Source organism: Pleuronectes platessa, chromosome 10, assembly GCF_947347685.1.
Source record: "Pleuronectes platessa chromosome 10, fPlePla1.1, whole genome shotgun sequence".
Lineage (NCBI taxonomy): Eukaryota > Metazoa > Chordata > Actinopteri > Pleuronectiformes > Pleuronectidae > Pleuronectes > Pleuronectes platessa.
The window spans coordinates 12,195,644-12,221,712 of NC_070635.1; the positions used below are offsets into that span (position 1 = coordinate 12,195,644).

Here is a 26,069-nt window from a genome sequence, read left to right on the forward strand (position 1 = left end):
GACGCTTCCGGGTATGTCTCTGGTGATCTGGGTAATGCAGTTCTCAGAGCCGGGCTGACGGTGCGGCTGAGCGAGGAGGAAAACTCCAATCATGGCGGTTGGTGTGTGTGCGGCGGCGATGGGAGTTGTAGTATTTATTGACCCAGTCGGCGGAGATTGAACGGGACGCCTGGGAAGAAAACTTTCCCGTTTTTCATCTGAGAGGAAGAGGAATCAAAAGGTAAATACAGCACCGACGAAGCGGGAGTTTACGTTATCTTTTCCCAAAACACACTAACGTAACACTCAGTTTATCCGATGCCACACGTCCCGTTCTCTTTCCCTGATTTGACAGATTTCTCTGAAAAAGGGGGAGTTGCATCATTGGGACTTTTTTCTGTAAATCTCTCTTCATCCTGTTTTTCACCATCTTGCATGTGTGTTGCATGGCACTGAGGGAGAACACAGTCCACAGCACTACACTGGGGTTATAGAACATTTAGGTAGTGTGATGCAAAACTGGTCACGATCAGTTTGATCCCTGAATCCTGCAAAACTTGTTTGGGGGGGTTTAGTTGCAGAGGTGGAAGAGCGAATCAGATAATTTACCCAAGTGAGAGGTTAAACAAAACACTGTAAAAACATCCTGCATTTAAATCTCTTCTTCTTCAAGTCTCCAAAGTAAAAGTAATGCATTCTAATGACCCCGTTTCAAAGTATGGATCCTCCAAGGTCCTGCAAGACATTGATTAGAAATCATTTGCACAAAAGACGTTGCTTTTGGAAAACCTGTTTAAATATATAATTTCTCAGGCATTCAGGAGGTTTCCAAGTTGTTTTGTTGCACGACAAGTTACAACTTCATCACTCGTATTAATGAGCTCATGTAAATCCCAGCACCAGTTTTCCCCAGCTCCACCCTCGTTATGTCCAGTCAACCTCATAACTGAAAACACCCGTGCGGGGCCTTTAATCTATAATAATACGTCGTGTTTTGGGAAAGTCATATGTTTTCAATTTGGAATCAAAGCACTTGTTGTGACTGTAGCTGTCAGATAACTGTGCAGTAAAAACTTCAGTATTTCTCTCTGAAATGGCGAAGAAGAGTACAATTTGAAATACAAAGTACCTACAGTACAAAAGTACCACATTAGCTATTCTACTTGAGGTCAAGTGAGTACTTGCTATCAAATATACTTGATTTAAAAACAGTAAAATGTCTTGCCAGGAGTGGCCTATTCCTTAATGTTGTGTTATATTCTACTACATCATTAACTGTGCCTATTTTATATTCTGTTTAATACAATAATAATGATACAGACTCATGTCATTTTAATGCTGCAGATGATGCTCATGAAAACACTTGTATTGTCATATTCAATAATGACTGAGAGTGGGTGGAGGCCTCTTCAAAATCCATGTCATTTGTTTCTTCACCAGTGATGCTGCTGCTGCAGGAGTCGGGGTCTAATGTTGCCTGGTCGCTTTGATTGGATCAGTTGATAAATTCCTCTGTAATTATTGATTACTTTTTATAATCAATAATTACTTATTATTTATTATTTATAAAATATAAAAGCCATGTGAATATCTAACGAAAGTACAGATTTTTGCTGATGTGTGTCGTGGAGTTAAAGTGAAAAGTATCCATAAAACAATCTAATAAAGTAAAGTACAGATACATACAAAAAATGTACAGTAACTAAGTAAATGTACCATTGTACTTACAAAAGAATGATGTTTCTCACCAGAAGCCGTCTGTGACCAGTACAGTCTCATTATTATGCTGGCAGTCTTCAGTGGGAACAGGTGGGCTGCTCTCAGTACGTGAGTGATCCTCTTTTTCTGCCCACAGCAGGAGCCAGGATCAGGACAGGTAGGGGACCTGGACGTGCACTCACACTCACCAACAATGCGCTGAACTGGGAAACATCTGCCAGAGTGTGCCCTTCAACGCCGTGATGGTAAGAATCCATCACTCCCAGAGCAGATCCCAGAAGAGTTCCATTCTCTGTCGTTCCTCGCTGTATCCATCGGTTTCTTTGGTGTCTCCCCTGTTTTTAATTCTCTCTCAAGAGTCAAGACCATGGAGGCCATGTGCAACCAAACATAATTATGTGAGCTGTAACAGCCTAATTGTTAAGAAGATTAAGGTGGAATGTTGAATTGAATCCCAGCATTAATATTTTATGGGCTAAAGCTGTCCATGGGGGGTTCCCAGTGTGTGTGCAACTCACAGATGGAGTCAGAAGAAGATTGGCCTCTCTCTCCTTGTCAGATTATCAGTGATGAGGAGAAACAAGAGTAAGGTTTCCTCAGTGCTAAGAAATAAGAAAAAAACATAATCACAATAACAAAGTATTGATTTATATCATTGTATCATTTGACCACTTGTTGAGTTATTGTATTAACAAAGCATTTAAGATCTTATCTCAAGTATTGCAGAAATAACCAGTTTTCTTCTTCAAATTTGTACATCACTGGAAAAGATAAAATGGAAAACACAATACAATTGCCATGATAAATAATAATAAATACAAATATGAATTGTGTTTTGCTGCGATAAATTTACTGATCTTTTACCCGTAAGATCTGTAGAGGTCAAAATATGAAGCAGCCATTCTAATTTATTCTACATAAAAGTGTTACAACGCTATTAGTTTTTTTTTCCATGACATTTTGTTAGTGGAAAGAACCTATTTAATTTTGGTGCAGATCTTCTTTAAATAAAAATCAGGCATGTTTAGGGGACTGAGTAACTTTATGAATAATTTGGTGCAGATCCGGATAATGATCATAATCTAATGGATTTAAATTTGCTTTCATTAGGGAAACATTGGGCTTTTGTAATTGATGTTATGATTTTCTCTCGATGAACTGGTTGTTAAGTCAACAAATATCTCTATAAATAATGACAGATGTATTTGACTAGTTTCCAGTGCTGAATGTGTTGATCGCAAAACATGCAGTACACACCCGTACCACTCTGCCTGCACTCTAGATTTCATCTGACCGTCCTCACCCTTTTCTGTTTTCTCCATCTTTTTCCATTTCGCGTTGCTCTCATTGATTTTTTTGTTTGTTTTTCCAGCTGATTATGTCCCTGTACTCTGATTCGCCGATGGGCACATTGCTCTCTGCACTTTAATTGGACATTTAATTAGATCACAGTTTTAGTCCAATTAGACTCAGAGGTGTTGGGAAAAGGGAATGGAGGGGAGAAGAGGCAAAAGTCCCCGAGCTGGTCTCTCTCTCTGTCTCAGCCCCCCCCCTCCCTGTTCTCTCCCTCCTTTCCTCTCCTCGCTGTTTTTCTTCATCTGTCTTTTTCTGTCTGCCTCGCTGTCTCTCTCCCCCCCTCCCTCCTGAGGGCGGCTCATTAGTGATATAATGGGATGACACAAAACACACAGCTCTCCTAATTCTCCGAGTGTCTAGAGCAGCAGCTGAACCACACACACACACACACACACACACACACACACACACACACACACACACACATACACAAAGTGACAGTGTCTATGCTCACTGCTGCAAAACTTGTGTGGTTGTTTCAAGGAGTGTTATGTTATTAACTCTTCCACCTGTGTCGTACTGAAGGCAGGAGGGGGTAAGCAGAAGTGTTTTGAGATGGAGCCTGGGCGTTAGAAGTGCCGAGGTTTCATCTCCAGCACCGCCTGACAGTCTGCCAGTCACAGCAGCATCGACCAGCCCAGACACACACACACTCACATGCTGGGAGGAATCGTAGCCTATCGACACGCCGGAGTGCTCCGGTATGATATCACGACACCTAATGAGACTAAGTTAAGCCTCATGACCGGCAGCGCTAGCTTGCATATGCTAGTCAAATCCAGGGCTTCTCTGCACAAGGTTTAGCTCCCCTATGATTCTGCCCTCTCCCCCCTTTTGTTGTCATAGTCCTTGCACAGAGCTCAGACTCAGAGCATAAACAACACTGTGCCCCAGTGGGCCAAAACACATGGGCAAAAGTAAACAGACACTAACACACGCCCAGATGCACTGTATGCGGATATGCACAAACCCACACTCAGGTGATAGGTCCTCGGAGGACACAAGTCAATCCCTTGGTCCCTCAAGTAGTCGCACACACACACACACACACACACACACAAATGCTATCTCCCACCATCCACTCGCAGGAGAAACTTTACTCTTACTCTACACACACACACACACTTCTATGTCCTACTCTTTATATAGAATCACTGATGTTAGAGGGGTCTACATGTCATACAATATATGTGTGAGCATTTATAGATTGTGTGTGTGTGTGTGTGTGTGTGTGTGTGTGTGTGTGTGTGTGTGTGTGTGTGTGTGTGTGTGTGTGTGTGTGTGTGTGTGTGTGTGTGTGTGTGTGTGTGTGTGTGTGTGTGTGTGTGTGTGTGTGTGTGTGTGTGTGTGGGAGAACCACAGGCAGCAGGCAGGGGTGCTTTAGCCACAGGCATCACTACCTGACCCCCGTAGCTGTAAGATTGACAGCTGTGGTCCCGCCTAATTGCATTACTCTCCCAGGTGATTGGCTCACACCCTGGGGGCTCATTTGTCGGGATGCATTGTGGTAATGATGTAAAATAGCCAATCTGTGTGTCACTCAGCCCTCTCCCCCTGCTGATTGGCCCCGCTGTGCCCTAGGACTCGGCCCCCAGCTGAGGGAGCCAGCTCATTGGTCCTTGGGGAACCAGGAAGTCCCCCAGAAATAGGGCTTCACAGATTGGGCATCCCTGTGGGCTGATATTATACTTCCTCCCACCTCTTTACATGTCAGTCAAAACCCAGGGACTGATCCCTGCAGCCTCTATCTCCTATCTGAGACATAGGCACACACAAACACACACACACACACAAACACACACACACAGAAACATGTAGGTAATATAGACACCTGTAATAACACATGTCGACTAAGAGCCTAAACATTCTCTGATATAACTGAAAAAGTACATTTATGTTTGTGCGTGTGTGTGTGTGTGTGTGTGTGTGTGTGTGTGTGTGTGGGTGGGTGAATTGAAATAAAGGCCACAGGCTCAGGCTCTGTTCCCCACTGCTTACCCAGCATGCTCCGAGCTATATCCTCTATCAAAGCAGACACCTTCGCAGTGACAGACAGCTCGAGAAACACATAGACAGACACATTGTTTCCACACACAAACACACGCACACATTCACACACACAGGTACACGAACACACTTTGTCTCCCTGGTTTCTTTGTATGACTTTTTCAATAGCATCAATTCAAGTGTTAGTTCTAGCACATGTCAGGTGTGTATGTGTGTGTCAGGAGGCAGCAGTGTGTGTGCCAGGAGGCAGCAGTGTGTGTGTCAGGAGGCAGCAGTGTGTGTGCATGCGCCACTCTCCTGTCGGGTTGCTGAAAGGTTTCATGGGAGTTCGGAGGTTCTTTGTTAAACTCACTGTGGTTATATGAGGCCGAATATGAATAAAGACTGAGTAATGTCAGCATCAGCATGAATCGATTCTTGTACAGATGCACAATCACTTGGTCTGGACCTCAGCCTGTGATCAATGGTTTTCTCTGAGTTATTGTCTTCTTATTAACGAGTGGAGTGCTCCCTGAGGACCATGTATGAATGGCTAAATGAGTCCACTCTACAGCCCTCACCAGGACCCAGTGTCGTTTTTTACACCCTCCTTTGTTCGATTTCAGACCTGGCATCGCAAAAGCCTTTTTAGTCAAATTTGGACGCACTGTAGGTGTTTCTAAAACACTCAGGTCCTCATGAAACTCTTAATTGCCTGCTCTTGGTGATATGAATGTCCCTCACACAGATTCATATATTGACTTATGTCCCTCCCTGTCAGTGTTTGGGCCAAATTATAACTGCAAGATTATTCATCAATCAATTCATATTTGTATTGTGGCAGCTGGGGGCTTGCATATTGATTTAAAAAAAAAAATGCAGAAATAGATGAAAATAAGTCAACAAAAGTGAAGAAAAAGTTTGGAATAAGCAACTGGACGAGATGGAAATGTAGAAAAGCAGAATTTTTTTGTTTATTTCTTCGGATGTTAATGTCAGAAACATGATATTTGACTTTCTGATGTGCAGTGATCTCCGTTTTATCTGTATCTGCATGTGCTCTGTGTTTGTGTGTGCGTGCGTGCTCGCACATGAATGTACATTACTGACTCACTAATCACTGTAAATTAGGTATGTTTAGAGATGCTTGTGGTTGATTTTGGTAAAACCCCTGTAAAAATTCTCTCTCACGGAAAAGCATTTCCCATGACGTAGCAACATGTGCCAAACACGCACACCTCGACACACACGCGCTCACACACACCTTTAAGTGCTGCACCCACCGTCTTTCCCTCCAAGCCTCCCTCTTTTATACACACATAGAGCGACTTTGTTGTTAATGTAGTAACTAACCAGTGTACGCCACTACTTGGCAGAGCGTGAGAACACAGCGAGTGTAGTGGGTAATTGCCGTGCTGCACGCAGTGTCTACGGGAGCCCTCTTTATGAGGTGGAGGCAGGGAGGATGAGAAAGAAGGATGGAGGTCACCGGTGTGTTTCCATCTCCATTCAGATTCTTTAAATGTTCTCAAGAGTGAAACTGAAGTCAAATTAATCTTTGGTTTATTGTATGAAACATGTATATAAACAGGAGGTTTTTACAGGGAGTGAATCTGATGTGTTTCTGAGGCGGCTAATGAAAATGTCTCCGAGAAATCTCCAGATTGTGACGGGATTTTTCTGCCTCCAGCATTTATGTGTTTAGGGACAATAATTGATTTCTGTGTTGTGCCCCGCCGGGTTTGTCCCACATCTCTAAACCCACACACACACAGCAAGGCATACTGCAGTATTAATGAGACATGAATAAGACATGAAGAGAGACCCCCCTCTTACATGCTCACACAGGGTCTCCCCCTCCCCATGCTGCTTCCTGTCTGCAGATTACCCAGCTTTCACTGGGCTCTGGTTAAGTGGGGCCAGGAAGAGATTTAACCCCCTCAGCAGGAGCACACACACACACACACACACACACACACACACACACACACACACACACACACACACACACACACACACACACACACACACACACACTCCCGAGTGTCAGGAAACATTAGCTTGATTATTACGTTATTGGAAAATATCTGGTTTATTGTGTAGTTCACTGCTTAGAGAGCTTCAGGTGTTAAACTGGCTGAAATATGATTAAGATTTCAGAATAATATTTGTAAGTTTGCTCCTTTCTGACTCTCGCTTTTTAACATCACCTGCTTGAAATGAGACGTGTACATTCACACCCCAAAATAAAAAATGAGGTATGTTTTTTTTTGTGAGTGGGACCTAAAGTGATTTTAAAATTTGCCGTTAAACCTGTAGCATTAGTAATAAAAATATATGATTATGCTATGACGTATGCACAACTTATTTGTAAATGTGTGTCCAAGCAAATTCTGAGGTAAATGAATGGAAAGGAAACTGTCTAGACTCGGTTTAATGTCATGGTATGAAACACTTGATAAGTCCGCTCAGCGTATGTTGCTGTAGGTTGAGTCGTGACCTTTCATCTGTTTCTGCTGTAGGCGTCGGCGACATCCAGCCCGGGTCCTGCCTCTCTGGGCTCCCAGGTTCATGCTGCAGCTGTCAACGGAGATAGGAGCGCCCTCGTCAAACTCATCACAGGTCAGCAGTATACAAGAGATCGTTGGGGCGGCGCTATGAGTGGTTGGCCCTCTTGCCTCACAGGTTCCCGGTTAGAATCCCAACATGTTAAGGGCCTTTCTGACCGTAGTTTGCGTGTACTCTGGCTTCCTCCCAAGACATGTTAGGTGAGGTTAATCTAAGACTCGAAGAGTGAATGCTGGCCAGTCCAGTGTTTACCCCGAATTTTGCCCACTGACAGCGGGGATTGGCTCCATTTCTCCCCTGTGACCCTCAAGGGATAAGTGGGGTAGATAAATAAGAAATGGATTGGGATCCCACTGGCAAAGCATTATGACTTTATGATATGCATCCTAACACTATAAGCAAGACACCTGAAGCACAGAGGTCCCGCTCACATTAAGATATAGTTACGTGTTGCTTTGTTTATTTCTTTGAGGAAAGTCTATTGTATTTAGCCCATGTGAAGAAACGTCAGATTGGAGGATTAGTTGCAGCATCTGGTTGAAGTTTCAGGTTTTGCGTAGACAAACCACAGCAGAGCAGGTGTTCATCAGCATGAGGTTTGAACCTTCATGCTGCTAAATGACGCTGGAATAGCTCATATCATCTGTCCATTTAGTGATGTTGCTGAAAACTGATTCCTATTCTGACATGGAATAGAAACATTGGCAAAAAATACATGAAGAACATCACATGAGCTTTGCAAATTCTTTTCATGAATGGGCACCATTAGCCTCCAGGCTAACTGTGTTAGAGATGTTCCTACCTCCAACTGCTCTGAATAAATTGACTAATTTAGGTAAGTGGAAGTGGAGGTCCTATTAAACTTGTTATTTTTTTTTAAACGGCACGTAAAGTACAAGGGGCTGCATTCTAAAAACAGCTTACAAGATATTCCATCACAAGCCACTAATTGTACTTTCTGTTTTATATGTTGTGAAATTCAACACATATTGACCCAAATCTTGGTTTTGATAAACACCTTTACCCATAGACTTAAACCTGTGTGTGTGTGTGTGTGTGTGTGTGTGTGTGTGTGTGTGTGTGTGTGTGTGTGTGTGTGTGTGTGTGTGTGTGTGTGTGTGTGTGTGTGTGTGTGTGTGTGTGTGTGTGTGTGTGTGTGTGTGTGTGTGTGTGTGTGTAGTAGAGCCCTCACTGCGGGACCGTGAGGACCAGTTTGGTCGGACCCCTTTGATGTACTGTGTGCTGGCTGACCGCCTGGATTGTGCAGAGACTCTGCTGAAGGCCGGAGCCTCGGTCAACAAGACTGACCACAGCCAGCGCACCGCTCTGCACCTCGCCGCACACAAGGTATGGACAAACACACAGACTTAAAAAGAAAAAAGACCGGACACTGTTTATCCTGTAGTGTCTCTTTTCTGAAAATATGTTGCCATTCTTTTGTAAAGATAAAGTTGGAAGGAGTATGGGGATAAAGTTGGATGGAAAAGGGAATATTTGCCACAAGCTCCAGTGGGAAGCCAGTGCCCCCTAGTGGTTGTCGTCAGGGCCTAAGGGCTTGTGGTGGGGAATGACTTTCACTTACACACACCCCTGTAAATAAAAAATTATTTTGCTCGAGGACACAAGTGTTTCACAGTGTTTCTACGAAAGAAGAGGGAGATTTTCTCAGACTATATACGAACAAGAATATCTTTAGACAGATGGTCTGTGCATCAGAAGAACATTGGGATGTAGAACTAATAATATCCTCAGTTATTTATCATTATTATCATCTATTGGAGTGTACTGATACAGGTTTATAATATCATTGAAGAAAGAGGGGAGGTAATAGGTTATTGGGGCCTTTCTCATAGATGGGGAGCGTTTGTGTGTGTGTGTGTATGGGGGGGTGTCTGTGTGTGTGTGTGTGTGTGTGTATGTGTGTTTGTGTGTGTGTGTGTATGGGTGTCTGTGTGTGTGTGTGTGTGTTGGGGGATACTAGTGATGTCTCTTTGACATCTGATCAATAAGTGGCTGAGACAGCAAGAGAGGCCAGGGATTACCGATCTAATTGGACTGAGAATAGGGAAGACTGGAACACACACACACACACACACACACACACACACACACACACACACACACTCAAACACTCGCTGTCTAGATGCATGCTCACACACAAGATAGATCTGTCAGACTGCGGCATTGTGGTCACAGAATGGCAAATATACAAAACACACTTATATGTGTACTCAGTCATGTCTGCATGGACACGGACACACACACACATACGGACACACACACACACACACACACACACACACACACTTCGATGTCCTCTGACAGCTGTTACAAAATACATCTCCAAGTGGCCTGGTGACAAGAGACAGAAAGTGAGGATGATGATGATGATGATGTGGAGAGGACGACAGGTGGAGACTGGCTGCTCTTGTCAGGCCAAAGAGCCGCTGTTTACTGTTTAGCAGCTCCTCTCACTCGTTGAGCAGAGAGGCAGGAGGAGGGGACGGAGATGGATGACCTACCGATTGAACCAGACACGACTGAAAGCCTGGGGAGAGTGTGTGTGGGAGTGTGTGCGTATCCTTGCTGCTGGTTCACGACAAATGCTGAAGGGAATCAGTGATTTCTGAACTACTTTTTAGCACAGTTTTGAGGTTGTGTCTGTGTGTGTTGCAGGGGAATGTGCGCTTCCTGAAGCTGCTGCTGTCCAAACGGGCCAACTGGCTGCAGAAAGATTTGGAGGAGATGACCCCGCTCCACCTGGCCACCCGACACCCAACCCCAAAAGCGCTCGCCCTGCTGCTCAAACACATCGGACCTGGAGAGGTGGACACGCAAGACAAGAACAAGGTGCCGCTGTACAAATACACACAAGTGGTTCAGTCCGTAGTTTGACTTCAGGCAGAAACCAGCCCAGTTGGGCATCTCACCAATAATCTGCAAAAAAAGAAAACTGACGTAGTGAAAATAGTTTGTTAGGAGCATTGGAAATTTGAGGTCATGCACACGTAAACACAGAGAGGCACACTCACACAGCAGCGAACGTTCCAACAATCTGCGGCTTTGTACTGTGTTCTGCTGATAAGACCACAAACACACAGTCTCCTCTGTCTGTCGGAGCCGATGTGGATCTGACATCAGTAGTCGGTTTTGTAATAATCCAATATGCATCATCGCGTCAGATGACAGTGGTCTCAGGAAATCTCAGAATAGCTCAGTATGCGCTTTGTGCCGCACGCTGCCCTCGTATTTCGTGACCATTTCATAGTGGAATGATTTTGTCAACTTAAATGGAACCTGGCGTTACAACGGCCCCCTCTGTTCCCCTCTCCATTCATCCTCTCGTTCTCACCCTTTTGATTTCTCTTTCTCTCTTTCAACAGCAAACGGCTCTGCACTGGTCTGCGTTTTATAACCGACCAGAACACGTTCGCCTCCTGATCAAGCACGATTCCAACATCGGCATCCCAGACAGTGAGGGCAAGATCCCCCTGCACTGGGCTGCACACAGCCAGGAGCCCAGCGCCACGCAAACTGTCCGCTGTATACTGGTAAACACCATTGTGCAGACAGACAGACACACAAAAACAAGAAAACACAAGACTAAGTTCATCTTCTTTCAGTATCCTCACCTGTGTGTGTTTGTGTGTGTGTCTGTATTTAGGAGGCAGCTCCAACCGAGTCCCTGTTGAACTGGCAGGACTACGAGGGGCGGACGCCGCTGCACTTCGCGGTGGCTGACGGGAACGAGGCGGTGGTGGAGGTGCTGACTTCTTACGAGGGCTGTAACGTGACAGCCTACGACAACCTGTTCAGAACTCCACTGCACTGGGCCGCTCTGCTCGGTGAGTGAATGTGACCTGCTGCGGCCTGAATGACAGCTTTGCTAATAATGTCCTCCCATCATCGGAAACAAAACTCTAATTCAATTTGTTTTAATCTCCTTAGCTTCAGTCAAAGCCAAATTGGACTTGTTATTATCCACATGTTAAAAATCAGTTCTATTCATTTTCAGCCAATGTTGTTATTTTTGTAAGTAGATTCAAAACAAAATGTTAATCCGTTATCCTTTGGCAGGACAAAATAAATGACACTTTAACACAATTAAAAGAGATCACAGTTCTGGTTTCAGATGAATTTTAAAAGTGGGAATGATTAGCATTCCCCAATTAAAGTAGTAGGCTATTCCAACTTTTCCTTCTCTTTACTAACAGCGCAGTCTGTCCAAATGTTGTGCGCCCAAATGACACCATACAGTTCCCTTCAATAGTGGCCCTGGTATTATTGTCAATGTACGTTTTTTAAAGGTGGGGAGCGAGTCTTCACAAAACTATAATTATTAGTGATGGCAGACCAGAGACAGTGAAAGCTATAAAGTGCCCTTGTTTAGTACTGTTGAGGAATTGTCGAAGCTCCTTACTTTGTCATGTTCTTTACCCAATTTGTTGTCCCACCGATGTAAACGTGTGTTTTTCAGGCCATGCCAAAATCGTCCACCTCCTGCTGGAGAGAAACACATCGGGCACGATTCCCTCGGACAGCCAAGGGGCGACACCACTGCACTATGGAGCTCAGAGCAACAATGCTGTGAGTCGCACTCTGTCTCATTGTGTATGATAATGTAGGGTTGCTAAAGCCAGTTGTGTTCAGATGTTGAGATCTTTCTCTTCTTATAATTAAAAAGAATGTCACATTGTAACTTATATTAAATTTCGAAAATACAATGGCCGTGTCTGATTCATTGGCTTTTTTCTCATCATGTCCAGTAAAGTAAATCTAATTCTGTGTCTCTGTGTGAGTAGGAGACAGTTGGTGTGTTTCTGTCCCACCCCTCAGTGAAGGATGAACCTGACCTGGAGGGGCGGACGGCCTTCATGTGGGCCGCTGGGAAAGGCAGTGACGATGTCATCCGCACCATGCTGGGCCTCACCCCTCACATCGACATCAACATGGCCGACAAGTACGGAGGCACAGGTGAGTGCCTGAGGAGCGTGAGGAGGAACCGAGGCTCCTCCCACCTGCTGTGACCCCGCCCTTCTGTCTGTCTGCGGCGCCTGGTGACATAAACCATCCTGGTCATGTCACTTTGCACCTAAACAAACAAACACCTTTCACCAGAGGCGCTCTCTCAATTTTAGGCCTCGGATGATGACGATGATGTCACAGGGGGATTCCCCCCAAAGGTGCTAGAGAGAGAGAGGGAAGTGATACTGTCAGCAAAATTAGTGTGAGCTTGCTGAATAGACTCACACCACTGCCAGCGTGGTCCTCTGACGAACACACACACACACACACACACACACACACACACACACCAAGACAGGCTCTGACCCCCTGGGCTGTTTGGACATATAATCTTCACGGCGATAGTCCCTCTGCTCAGCCAGGCGGTCATTGTTTATGCATGCATAACATGTCACGGTCGAGTCATGCTAATGAGACGGTGTGAAGGGCAGTGGAGCTGACTGGTGCCCGGGTCACATCCATGCACTTGACTCTAGTCTGTATTGTCTGGGGATCAGAAGAGTTTGTGGGGGGGGGGGGGGGGGGGTGCACTGGCCACGAGGAGGCTTTAGTGTAATGCTCCTCATTATGGTTCTGTGTCTGTTTAACCCTCCACTGACCAGGGTTTAGCCACATGTCCTGGAACTGCAGTCCAGGACATGAATGAAAAAAGTCTGATTTATTTTTCAGTTAGATCCATGAATGATTCCTTGCATGGGATTTTCTTAAATTTCTTTAAAATATTGCATAATAAATACATTTCCTGGATCCACCCTCTCATCCAGATCACACACCAAATTGATTGTGTTCTTTTCTGACCCATACCTTCCATCTAACTTCATGGTAATCTGTCCAGTAGTTTTTGTGCAACGCTTATAAATAACAAATAAACAAGGTGGAGGTTATGAATGAGGAGTAGTAGAGTAGGATTCAGGAGGACATTGTATACTTTACATTATTGTAAGTGTGTTTGTGTGTGTGTTGACCCAGCGCTCCACGCGGCCTCCCTGTCGGGTCATGTGAGCACGGTGATGCTGCTGTTGGAGAAGGGAGCGATGGTCGATGCTCTGGATGTGATGAAACACACGCCGCTGTTTCGTGCCTGTGAGATGGGACACAGAGACGTCATACTCACTCTCATCAAAGGTGGGTGCATCCCATTTTTATTTTCAGTACTTTTCTATTTTTATTGACCATTAAAGAGTCGTGGCTGAGTTGATATCCAGTGATGATGATGAATGAAATTAGGTCTTTACATGCATCAGTTAACTGAAATGTAAGAGTTCTGCTTAAAGGTTCTGCACATGTGGACCTGGTGGACGTGGATGGTCACACTGCTCTGCACTGGGCAGCTCTGGGAGGAAATGCTGAGGTCTGCCAGATACTGATGGAGAATGGGATTAGTCCTAATGTACAGGTATGAAAGTGCACGTGCAGCAGGGGCCACAGTCAGTGCATGTGATCCTCTGTCATTGTTCTCATTTAGTGCACAAGTTCTTCCTATCATCTGATGTGATTGGATCTCGGGCATCCGTCTGTATACACTGCAAATAATATTAAAAAATAAACTATTTACATGTGTATATATATTTTTATAGTAATACTCATTTGTTTGGCTTTGGCTTCATCATGTAGTGCTTTCTAACCAGGACTGTAGATTGGTTCACAATTAATTACTCATAAATACCATTCATTATTTATTTGGATGGTTGAATCAATGAACATATGAGGATGAGGATATTACTTCCTAAGAAAGCTATAAGCTCAGGATCCACTTCATTAATCCTTTGCTATTCTTTTAATTGTTCTGTTGAATATGTGACTGGACAGGACCAGGCAGGACGGACTCCTCTGCAGTGTGCTGCTTATGGCGGCTACATAACCTGCATGGCTGTTCTCATGGAGTACAACGCTGATTCAAACATACAGGACAAGGAGGTAAAGATCTTCCCTTGAGTCCATAAATGGAACAACAATTCTCTCTGTGGTTTCTGAGATTCATTTGGACATGGTTGCAAAGTGAATGGATGTTTTTATTTATGGGTGTGCAGGGGCGGACTGCTCTCCACTGGTCTTGTAACAATGGCTACCTGGATGCAGTGAAACTGCTGCTGGGCTACAACGCCTTTCCAAATCACATGGAACACACTGAGGAGAGGTGAGAGCCAAGCCGTGCACGAAGGCTGCAGAGGGGAGGAGTCAATAAAAGTGAAAGTGGGCAAACGGATCCATGACTGACTCCGGTGTTTGCGTTGAACAGGTACACCCCTCTGGACTACGCTCTGCTGGGGGGACACAGCGAGGTGACACAGTTCATGCTGGAGCACGGCGCTCTCTCCATAGCAGCCATCCAGGACATCGCTGCTGCCTCCATCCAGGCCGTCTACAAGGGCTACACTGTCCGCAAGGCCTTCAAGGAGAGGAAGCAGCTCCTCATGAGGCACGAGCAGCTGCGCAAGGATGCAGCCAAGTGAGTGACAAGCACATGCACGCACGCACACACACAATCACACAGTTGTGTCTCCGTGACCAACCCTAATTACATTGATTTACGTTAATGTCTTGGAGACCTGGCGCAATTTTAGACCTGCACTGAAGTCTGGGCATTTTCCTGAAATTGTTTTGCCGAATGTGAGAACGCAAACATTTTTCAAGACAGCTCCGTTGTTAAATGTCCAGAAAATCCCCAAGTGAGACTACAGAAGGAAGATGTCAACACAAGCGAGTCGATGACGTTTCCAGCACTCGACAGACACAAAACTGAAAAATACAAAAAGAAAACAGATATCTCTGGATGAAAAAGAGGTTTTATACGAGACGCCGATAGAAGATGCTCATCTGGAAATAAAACAAGATAAAAAAGCTTTAGAGAGTAAGGGCGTCCATGTGCTCTAAACAAATACATGTGTTTTCCACAGTGGAATTTACCCATCATGTTCTGCCTCCTGCAGGCTACTCAGTCCCCGCCCCTCGACTGAACGTTCTTGAAATGTTCCCGTCGTTGTGAACGCGTCTGATTCAAACAATCTCCTGCTGGGATGTGAAATGCAAACTCCGGGAAAAGTCCGAAACCAATTTTCTGGGCAGCTTTGATGGAACCATACCTACTAATTGCCAAGCACTAACTTTAAAACACATCTTCGCCTCAGGATTTAATGATTACTGTTCTGACAACTCGTTCAAGTCACCATGAAAACAGATTAAGGTCTTCGCAACATGACGAATTTGTAGACTAAACAAAAATCCACACGTGTTAATTTACATGAAGTGAAACAGTGCACAGAGCCACACTTAACTTGGGCCTCTGTCATAGTTCCTGTGCTTTGAAGTTGCCTGTATTCACTGTGAGGAACTCATTAACCCTCTATTTGTCACTTGATACCATTTGCATTTAACCTTGTGTTCATCTCTCATTCTCTGTCTCTCTCTCTGTCCCTCCGCTCCTGGAGCAGTCACACTCTCTCCATATCTATCTTTCCTTCTGTCATCCCTGCACACACATATGTCTTCCCCCTGTCTGTCTTTCTTAGCTTGTTCTCTTTTTTGTCATTTGCTCACCAGCCTCCCCTTTATTTTCTCACACGAAGGTTTTAGAGAAGTAAATTTGTTTTAAGAAAGCACGTTAACACCAGATTTTTTTTCATCTTGGTATTTTAAGCTGGGCAGATCCATCGAGATGACAGCTCTGTGAGAAGATACTAAAAGTATTCTTTCACAGCTCGCATGAGAGAAGAACATACAAAGTTGAATTGCTTATTTTAACCGATATATATATATATATACCAGCCTCACCTTTATTTTCTCACACGAAGGTTTTAGAGAAGTAAATTTGTAAATTATATATATATGTGTTAACGTATTTATATATACCGTCTGTATAAACATTAGAATAATGTCAACAGATTACATTTTAAAACATTTTGAAAAGATATGAACTCAAATGAAGTGCATTGACCTGAACACCTTGAAAACGAATGGACTTGCTTTGTCAATTCCTTGAAATTTCGGTTTAATACCATAGATGAATAGGAAGAGTTCAGAATTTCCATGTTTCCCCCTGATATTTACATCAAGATGTGTTGAACAACTTGCACCTCTTATTTTAGATCGCCCAATTTTGTTGTGAGCAAAAGTAGAGGGAGGTCAATGTCAAATAACTTTTGATTAAGTTATATTTAATATTTGGTTGCAAAACCGTTTACGTCGCTGTTACCTGAGTTTGCGGTTTGATCCGTGGCTCCTCCGAACGCAGGCTGGATCAGAAACATGGCGTTAAAGATAGATACCGAATGAAATATGCAGATGGGGATCCATTGTGGCAAATTCCAGTGTGCCTTGATGTTCTCACAGGAGATGAGTGGTTTGCTTCTTGTGGTATGGCCGTTATCCTTTTTACATGGGAATCTAAAGGCTAAACTCAAGACTGATGTTCAGAGCTATTTAACGTTTCAACAGGCAATCTGAAAGGCAACACCTGGTCAACATCTGTTTGCCTTTTCAATCGTATTAGGGGAGGGGACTGTGTGATTGATATCACTTTAAAAACTACAGCTGTAAGAAGAAAAGAAGTGCAAATGCTCCTTAATGCTGTTTTTAAAGACACATAACTATGGTCAAAAACATATATAAAATAAATGAAAAAATATATAAAATACAAAAATATTTAAAAAAAATTAAATACATTTTTTTCAATTAAATTTTTTTTTTTTATTAAATTAAATTAATGCTGCCCAGTCCACTTCTGCGCAGGATTAATTTAATTTATTTGAATTTAATTTAATTTAATTGTTTAATTTAATTTTTTTTCTTTCTATTTAATCTTTGTTATTTTAAATTTGTTACATTTAATTTGTTATATTTTTTTATAATATATGTTTTTTTATTATCGTGTTTTATTGGAGTGTATTCAAACTTTGACGCCACGCCACGGTCACACCGTGTGACGAAAAATCGATACTTGAGTTAGTTTGTATCTCCATCTTGTTGTGATGACACTCATCTCTATTTGAAGTTGATCTGATGTAAGCGCTGGTACAAGTACCTCAAAGTAAAAATGGCCACTAAACGTTTTTCACACACACAACCTTTACCTGCCGTCTTTTTTGTGTGCAGGAAGCGAGAAGAGGAACAGCGCCGGAGAGGAGCCGTGCAGCAGGTTTCAGAGTCCAAAAGGAAGTTGTCTTTGGCGAGAGCAGAGCAGGACAAGCTGTCCTCAGTCAACATTATGCAGAACTTAACCATGAATGACACTGCGGTGGAAACAAAGACTTCTTCCAAAGCTGAACGCACGAGGAGCAAAGAGGAGAGACACAAAGGTACAATTATGCTCAAGTCCTGTCAAGTTGTTATGATGGAGCTCGCAGAGTGAATTGCGATAATGGGTTTCACTATTAGAGATAGAGATTAAAATATGCTTTTGTGTTTATGGCTCCTGATTCCACCCCAGCGGACCACAAGAGCAGATCCTCCAGACGACATAAAGCAGCCGAACCACATGAGGCCCCCGAGGCTTTGAGTCACCAAAGTCACGTTACCGATGACACAGTGTCTGGTGCTCCACAGACCACCAGGCTGAAGGAGCTTCCTTCTCCTGCCAGCTGCAGCCAACCCCCCAGCCTCAAACCCAGACCTCCCTCCATGCCCAAGGTCAGGGAGAGACTTTCCTCTAACACAAGCGCTCCCATCACAGGTGCCTCCTCTACGGAGCAAATTGAGGCCACTTCCAGAGAATCCATCCCTCACATGCCGGCTCCCGGCAAAACCAATGCACCCACCTCTCCACTGAAGCCCAGAAACAAGGAGCAGACCCCAGAGAGGGGCTCCACCAGAGACCAAAGTCTCACTGCCTCATTGAGGAGCACTTCATCTTTAGACCACAAACGCCCCTCCAGAAAGACTGGCACACATGGAGCGGTGTCAACACGCGCACACAGGGGACACGACAGAGAGCAGCGCCGGAGGAGGACCGAGGCTGCACGCATCATCCAGCGAGCCTGGAGAAGGTGAGCGTGCATTCGTGTTTGAAACCGAAGAAGAGGTGCTTAGAAGCTGAAGCTCAGAGGCTGGAGCTTCTGTGGCGGTGGGAGATTAGCTGTGCACATGTGGCGCCCACATGTGCACTCTCTCCCTCATATGTGCCACAGTTCCTCTCCTGTAATGCCGCCCTCATCTTCGATCTGGATGCCATCAACACTAGAGCAGTGGGGGGGGGGAGAGCGTGGGAGATGGGTGAGACGAGGAGGCAGGGGACCGACGGGCTGTAATCTCCAGCTTTCAAACTGGTTTAACAAGGGGCGAAAAGTTCAGCCATGCTGCTGTAATAGCTACCAGCAGCCTCTCTCTGAGTTTCTCTCTCTGAGTTTCTCTCAGACGCTGCCAGTACACTGCAGGAGTCCCTCTGTTTCCATTCAGCTCCACAATTAGATTCTGTGTGTGCTGCCTATTAGCTGCCTTGAACAAACTCTGTTTACCTTGTTTATGCTTTGTGAGTATTACAGTGAGGATTTGCCAGCTTTGAACACTGTTTGAGATGTTTATTTTTTTTAAACTGAAAGACGTGCATGGATTTGTGTCGGCAGGTTTCATGCACGCAGATGGAGGGAGGTGAAGGCCTGCGAAGAGGTGGAGTCAAACAAATCCCAAAACAGGAAGAATGTGGAAGTCAGAGCTCCTTCCGTGAAAACATCTACGAGTAAGAGCTCCGTCCTTCAAAGCATCTACGGTGAGACAATTTGCAAACCACATTTGTGCTCAACCTTTTATTTATGTCAACTTAAAATAAAACTTTTTTTATATGGCACTTTTTAAGACAAAGAACAAAAAAAACTGATAATGCAAATCATAAAATTCAAAACATAAATTGTATCAGGGTTGAATACAATTAATAGTTCCAACATGGTGGTGCAGTGGTTAGCGTTCAGAGCAAGATGGTTCCTGGGTCGAATGGGTTCTCCCCGTGTTTGTGTGGGTCCCCTCCTCCCACATCCAAGTCCACATTTCGGTCCCAACGTCTGCTGGGATTGGCTGTAGCTGCCCCTGTGATCCTTAACGGCATCAGCGTTTTGTACTTGTCAGTTTATTAGGTACACCAAGCAAAAAGAACGCAGCATTAAACAACAGTTCTGCATTGAATCCTGAAGGTTCTAATGGTCTGTTGTTGTTGAAACTGTAGGCGGCAATCTGTGCTCCTGTTGAACTGCGCTGGCTTGTGTTGACAGATATTCCTATTTACTCCCTATTTGTCCGTCCCATTCAAATCAATGAACACGCGCGCTCCTCTTTTTAGAACATATTACATTTGAACAGCTCGACAAATTGCAGCTGTTAGATTCATCTCAGTGTGCGTCGCTTAAAAAACTGAAAACACAGGCAAATATAATCCAATGAAATAAAACAAGCAGAGAGATGAACCAATTTACACTTGTTCACGCACACTTAACATCACATGAAGAAGAACTCTTCTCTATCCCCAGCAGAGCCACCTTCTCAAGCCACCCACCCCTCCTGAACCCTTGGACTCATTTAACAAAGAAAGGACTTTGATATTATGCATCTCTCTCTCTGAAACATGTTAAAATGTATTTTCTCATTTTTAGCAGTATAAGTGCCCTGAACTCAACACTGAAAAAAAAGACTTGATGTCATGGCAACATTATGAAAAATTCACAATAATAACCGAGCAGCACATTTTCAAACTGTTGAGGCTCTGAGAGCAAATGATGTAGTTAATAGTCTGGTGGAGGGAAATTGTGCTAATCGATTTTTTATTTCCAGACATGGGGATTGAATATTTTCTTTTGGCTGAAACTAAACAAGTAGAATCTATGACCTGTAAATCTGTCTGAGTCCGTCAGAGCTCACATGGAGACAGTCAACACACTCATGATATTATCAGTTGCATGAGGTTCACTGGGAGTAATAAGAGCCAAAGTGCATGTTTGTTGATGCTGATGAGAAAGGACCAAAAGTCCAAGAATTTCTTTATAACTTTATTTAACATTGTAATGGTGAAAATGTTGAAAAACATATCATCTTATTCATGGGTCCTGATGAAAAGAATCAGGCACATTTAGGGAGCTGATATCTAGGAGTTGGTTAAAATTTGGTGCAGCTTGGTTGACTTGAAGGGGACGTTTGGGCCTCGGTAGAGGTTTGACAGTAGAGATGAATATATCCTCCAAATTTTTCCTGCTTTTATTTGGGATTTGATCGTGCAAAAGTGACCAGAAATAAGGGCCAGACCCTTATTTCTGGCCACCCATTGCACGATATCTCCAACCAGGAATCGTCCATGCGTTTAGTGACCCACTTGGCATCAAACACCCAGCAGCAGCAGCAGCATGTGGTTCAGTAATGGTTCACTCCTGAAGGTGGCCGTCTCACGTTTAGCTCCCAAATTGCTTAAAAACCACAACATTGCAAACAGACTGAGATATAGTTGGATTAGAAGCTGGAAGTCAGGCTGGCTGGTTGTCATACCGGTACACTTGTAAATGTCTGGGTGCTGCTTCAGTCCACATACCAGGACAGTATCAGCCTGGTCCCCTGTGTGGACCCTCTGGTAGGGTTTCGCCCGGCAGACAGGCCTGACCTTCATCACACATCACCAGGTGATGATGGCAGGATGGACAGAAACTTTGCTTCGCCAAAACATACAAGCACACGCTGCACCTCTGCCCACAGATGCCCCCGCCTACACACACACACACACACACGCTCCAAGCTAACCTCCTGACGTGGTTGTCCCCTCCCCCTTCTCACCTCACCTCCCTCCCTCTCTCTATCTGACAGTCCTGGCATTGTGAAAAGTTCAGAGCTGTCACTGGGAATGTCAGACAACTGCGTAGAGCGATCTACAGAAAACACACACAGAGGCCCCGAAACAGTGCCACACACACACACAGAGGCCCCCGACACAGTGCCACACACACACACACACCACACACACACAGGCCCTGACACAGTGCCACACACACACAAATTCACCAGATTCTCTCTCTCATTTGCAGCCTCGTTTTTATCCTGAGTAGTAGCCTGAGATTTGACACACGACTCTGGACTGGGTCACGTCACTCGTTTAATCATCACAAAACCTTTTTTATTTATTTTTTATTTTAATTGATGTTAATCATTTTATCTCAAATATTTGAAATTAAGAGATTTTTTGTGACTAGAGTTTCTCTGCAGAGATTTGATTGATTTGTCGATCAAATAAATTATTATATTAAATAAATACCGTGACTCTGCACCGCGTTGCAAACATTTGTCGTAAAAAATGCAATAAAGTCAAAATTAACTTTCAACATTTGACAATCACTTATACTGTAAATACCTAATGAGGTGGTGTTGTTTGTATGATCTAAACTCTTCACGACATAAGACAGGCAGCAGCAGGTCACTGAGATCCGTACTCAAGCTCTTTGATGAGATTACCTTCACACTTGTTGGATGATTATTGTATTGTAGCAGAATTCAACAGTTATGGATCAAATATATTTTACAAGTCGGCCTTGAAGTGAAAGAGTGATAAATGTGCTCAGCTCCCTCTTGCAGGATACATACAAATGTCTTAAATCAGTCCCAAGTACATCCCTTCATACATCCGCTGTGTATTCATAATGTAGGCGTATTTGTAATTGGCCTTAAAAAAAAGATAAAGATGATTTCCCAGGCCCCAGCGAGATTTGAACTCGCGACCCCTGGTTTACAAGACCAGTGCTCTAACCACTGAGCTATAGGGCCTTAGATATCGGAGGTACAGTCAAAGGAAATTATAAAGAACAACCTTGTACAATCATGGGTGTGTCGCCTGACAAGATCAACCAGTTACAGGAGTGTCCCTGGCTTTGTTCCGCAGCACCTGCTGGTTGAAGCTGGTGACATGAGATGACGACATGGAGATACCATCCTGACACACTGACATATCTCTTTACTGTACTTTAGGAAACGCCGTGGCCAGACGAGGGCCTTCACTCCGGGGATCTCAGTCCCAGCTGCTCTTGGACATGCCGCTCCGCACCCAGAGCCAGTGTAAGTGCATGAACACACACACCCACACTTTAAAAGCAGTTAAAGTGTCTAAAATGTCATTTGTTTGGGCTTGATTTACAGTGAGAGGTATAGACTGTGTACACCTGACTGATGTGGTGGACCAAGCCAAGCAGTACTCGTATCACCTGCGACCGTATAGCGCTGGACAGGGGACCAGAGGACGGGGGAAACATTGAAGCCACACAAACCCACACAACTCATGTTCTTTGAGGTTTTCTCAGCTGGCTGGCTGGCCTCGCCTCTATAGAATTACTATACACATTGTTCGCATACTGTGCCAAGCTTTCTAAAATTAAGCCGTATGACATCAGAGCCATGACCTCACAGGGTGGGGTTAAGTCTACAGAAACGGTGTGTGTAAAAGATAACCTTTCAGCCATTGTGGAAGGAACAAATAGACCCTCCATCGGCCCTGTTCTCCATCGCTCTCGCACACACACTGAGATAACCTTTCCTCCCGCTGTGGAGCATGAGGCAGTCTATCAACAGCCAGTCATACAGATAGCCCACCTGCAGACACACACACACACACATACACACACATTCACAAGTTACTCCCTCCACACCAGTTTGCTCTTTAAGTGCTTTCCCTCGCAAGACAAGATGTATTTCTGAACTATGAAGTTTTTATTTACTCTTTATTCTGCATTTGCACAAAAATATTCCTCATGTTTGTTGCCTTTTGATTACATTATAAAAATAAAAAGTGAAACAGAGGACAATGCACTTTGATTTAACTTTGTTTTGCCTTTATTCAGTTTTTTTTGGGGGGGGTGTTTGTTTAGATTTTTTTCCCCCAAAAGTTACCAGGTACCTCGATAAGGACTGGACAATGTTCTGCAACAGCAATGATAACAATGCTCAGAAAAGGCAACAGGACAATTAACAGAATAAGGACGAAGCAATAAAGAGCTTTAAAACAACAATTGTCACTCACAATAAAAAAAAAAAACTTTTCCATTGTATCCCTGGCTGAAAGTTTTTGCCTTGTGAAATTATCAATACTGATCTTTGTCTGAGTTTTGTTTCACAAAGTAACTGCAACATGTCTGAGGGTAAACTGAGTGACACACCAGGTACTTGTCTAGTGAGCCGGTCGGTCAGTACATGTCTCGAAGGCCCAGGTTTCCACGGTGAGCAGAGGAGCCATGTGCCACAGTGAGGCTGTAACAGTACAGCAGGTCTGTCACCCACTGCTCTCTGGTCGCAGCCCGGTTGTACCTCTGAAACACACATATAGAAAGAAATGAGGTGAACAGCCTCCATTAGAGGTTAATGTACTTTGTCTCTACACCCAATTTCACTGTCAAACACACGTGCTTGTTTTTACCGTGAGGTTCTGTATGATCTCCTGCAGTAGAGCAGCATTGGCCAGCAGTTGGTTGTGGAGCGGTGCGTGCTGTAGCAGCATTGACAGGATCTGTCCGAGCTGCGGCAGCTCCTCCTCACTCAGATCTCCAACGCGCATCATCTGCAGAACCATCCGCAGCAGGCGAGGAACGCTGCTCAGCACTAACACACAAGCACTCCAAATCGCCTCCCTGGGAACCATTCGCAAAGGGGTTTTCATTCAAATTATTTTAAAATCATTATAGCTAACAGCAAAAGACTTAGGTCAACATTTCATATCCACAGTCGTCGTCGTTCAAACCTTTTATGGTTGGTTTCGGCAGGTTCCTCCTGCTGCAGCGTGACGACCAGAGCTATCAGGCTGAGGCAGCACTTAGACAAGAAGCGCAGCACAGGCTCCATGGTCAGGACAGACAGGTCCACTAATCTGGACACCGCTCTCAGCAGCCCGGCCACCATGCTGTCAGGAACCACTTCCAACTTGATCTGAGAAAAAACACATTCACACACATTCAGAGTTTTTACAGGATTTTCAAGTGCAGAAAAACAGTTGAAGGAATAAAGCTTAATTACAACAAATCAATGAAAACAATTTCTCACCAGGTATTTGCAAATTCCATTTTGCAAAATGTCATAGCACTGAGACTTGGAACCCAGAGTTTCCAGACAGTGGCACACCTCCTAAAAGACACACCAAAAAAACATTATCAAACACAAGCTTTTCCCCTCAGAGTTACATTTCAGATATAGATTCCATGTGTTAAAATATCTGTCACTCAAGAGGCCTTCCCATGTGTGCGACAGAAACATTTAATCTAAGCAATACAACAGCAGGTGAAAGTGATTTTAAGGTTATCTAGCTTCATTTAGTTATTTGACTCTTTGCAGTGGCTTGTAAATATGTGCATAGGAGAGCTGAGCATTTTTAATAAGCTTAAAATACAGTTTCAATTGTCTTGCCTACATTTTTTCTGAATACAATACATATTACTGATGATAATTTTTATTGTTACTGATATTGTCCTAAACTCTGTTCTCTATTTCCAAAAGCTTTAAATGTGTAAACTGAACAATGTTGTTTGAAACATTCAGAATGGTATTTTAAAGAGATGATTTAGGAATAAATTAAGAAAGTAAATAAACAGGCATTTAATCAGACAATTTATATTTCTACTGTACATGAACTGAGCATGAAGGCACCACAAAAGCATTTCAGGCCTTCACTGCTCAGCATACCCTAGAAAAGGTAGAAGTGTATGCCATCATTAACAGCATACACTTTTTTGGGGGGGGGGGGGGGGGGGGGGGGGGGGGGGGAGAGACAAGATTGGTTTCAGGTTAAAGAAAGCTTGACACCACCAACGCAGCTTTTCCTCATTAACTTCAAATCTGAAATCAAATTTGTCATTAGCTTTTATCAAATTAAAGTGTGGGCAAGTGCTGGGCTGCAGACCTGAGTGTGAGCCGGTGTGCGTCTGGACTGTGCACCTGTTGGCATTCTCTTCGTCATTAAAAACAATCCAACGGTCTCATTAGTCAAACCAGAGTTGACACAGTCCGTCCCTTAATGCCGCCCCCCCCTCACCACGTGGACCCTCCCACCACTTTCTTGTGATTGACTCAGACAGGGACATGAGAGAGGCAGGATCTGAGGCCCTAATTGAGCAGTTGAATTAGTGATTATAAGCCCCCCCACTTGCTCACACACTCACACACACTTGCCCCAGGGCATAGTTACGGTAACGGTAATTTCTGTGCAGAAATGTCACACTCCCATCATGCCATGGGCTCTCATTAGCATTTGTGCATATCCTCTATGCCCGATAACCACGCATCTCCAACCTGTGCAACGCGATAATGGTTCCCCTCTCAGCCTGAGTGCAACGATAAAGCTTCCACCCTCTGAGCCGTATATGAGAGACAGAGAGAGACCGGGGGGGGGGAACTGAAAGACCACGGCAGTGTCCAGAATACCAACACTTTTTAATTTTCAAAACAATGTCTCTTCCTTCACCCTCTTCTCGCTTCTAGATTGATTTCTAATACGTCCAGGTGTT

At 44.1% G+C, this 26,069-nt stretch overlaps 2 protein-coding genes and 1 non-coding gene across 9 annotated transcripts in view; 1 reads left to right on the forward strand and 2 right to left on the reverse strand.

Moving 5' to 3' along the window:
- Positions 1-141: 141 nt before the first annotated feature.
- On the forward strand, positions 142-23,618 carry invs (inversin). Of its 5 annotated transcripts, none has more exons than XM_053432636.1 (19): positions 142-220; positions 1,835-1,943; positions 7,563-7,662; positions 8,789-8,955; positions 10,285-10,458; positions 10,992-11,159; positions 11,273-11,453; positions 12,086-12,195; positions 12,411-12,582; positions 13,603-13,758; positions 13,908-14,029; positions 14,443-14,550; positions 14,664-14,770; positions 14,873-15,082; positions 17,725-17,927; positions 18,059-18,614; positions 19,191-19,333; positions 22,555-22,641; positions 22,723-23,618. In XM_053432636.1, exons 2-19 carry the CDS (start codon positions 1,941-1,943, stop codon positions 22,836-22,838), a joined length of 2,883 nt encoding a protein of 960 aa, XP_053288611.1. In that variant the 5' UTR covers positions 142-220; positions 1,835-1,940; the 3' UTR covers positions 22,839-23,618. The 5 variants fall into 5 exon arrangements, with proteins under 5 accessions (XP_053288611.1, XP_053288615.1, XP_053288612.1 ...); XM_053432640.1 differs by having other exon boundaries at positions 8,792-8,955; XM_053432637.1 differs by having other exon boundaries at positions 146-220; positions 1,731-1,943.
- Positions 22,281-22,353, reverse strand: trnat-ugu (transfer RNA threonine (anticodon UGU)). The gene has a single exon. It is a non-coding gene; the product is annotated as a tRNA-Thr (tRNA).
- The window catches only part of tex10 (testis expressed 10), a 9,279-nt gene continuing 6,493 nt past the window's right edge, over positions 23,284-26,069 (reverse strand). For all 3 annotated transcript variants that reach the window (XM_053432643.1, XM_053432642.1, XM_053432641.1), the window contains exons 13-16: positions 24,613-24,693; positions 24,314-24,498; positions 23,993-24,203; positions 23,284-23,885 (exon numbers count right to left, since the gene is read on the reverse strand). In XM_053432643.1, coding sequence (XP_053288618.1) covers positions 23,763-23,885; positions 23,993-24,203; positions 24,314-24,498; positions 24,613-24,693 — 600 coding nt within the window. In that variant the 3' untranslated portion in view covers positions 23,284-23,762. The remainder of the gene's footprint in view (positions 23,886-23,992; positions 24,204-24,313; positions 24,499-24,612; positions 24,694-26,069) is intronic.

Excerpts from the sequence above, each read along its gene's own strand:
- invs (XM_053432636.1), top strand. Across the intron at positions 7,663-8,788 it reads CCTCGTCAAACTCATCACAG|TAGAGCCCTCACTGCGGGAC; the intron begins GTCAGCAGTATA and ends GTGTGTGTGTAG. Across the intron at positions 22,642-22,722 it reads GCTCCGCACCCAGAGCCAGT|TGAGAGGTATAGACTGTGTA; the intron begins GTAAGTGCATGA and ends CTTGATTTACAG.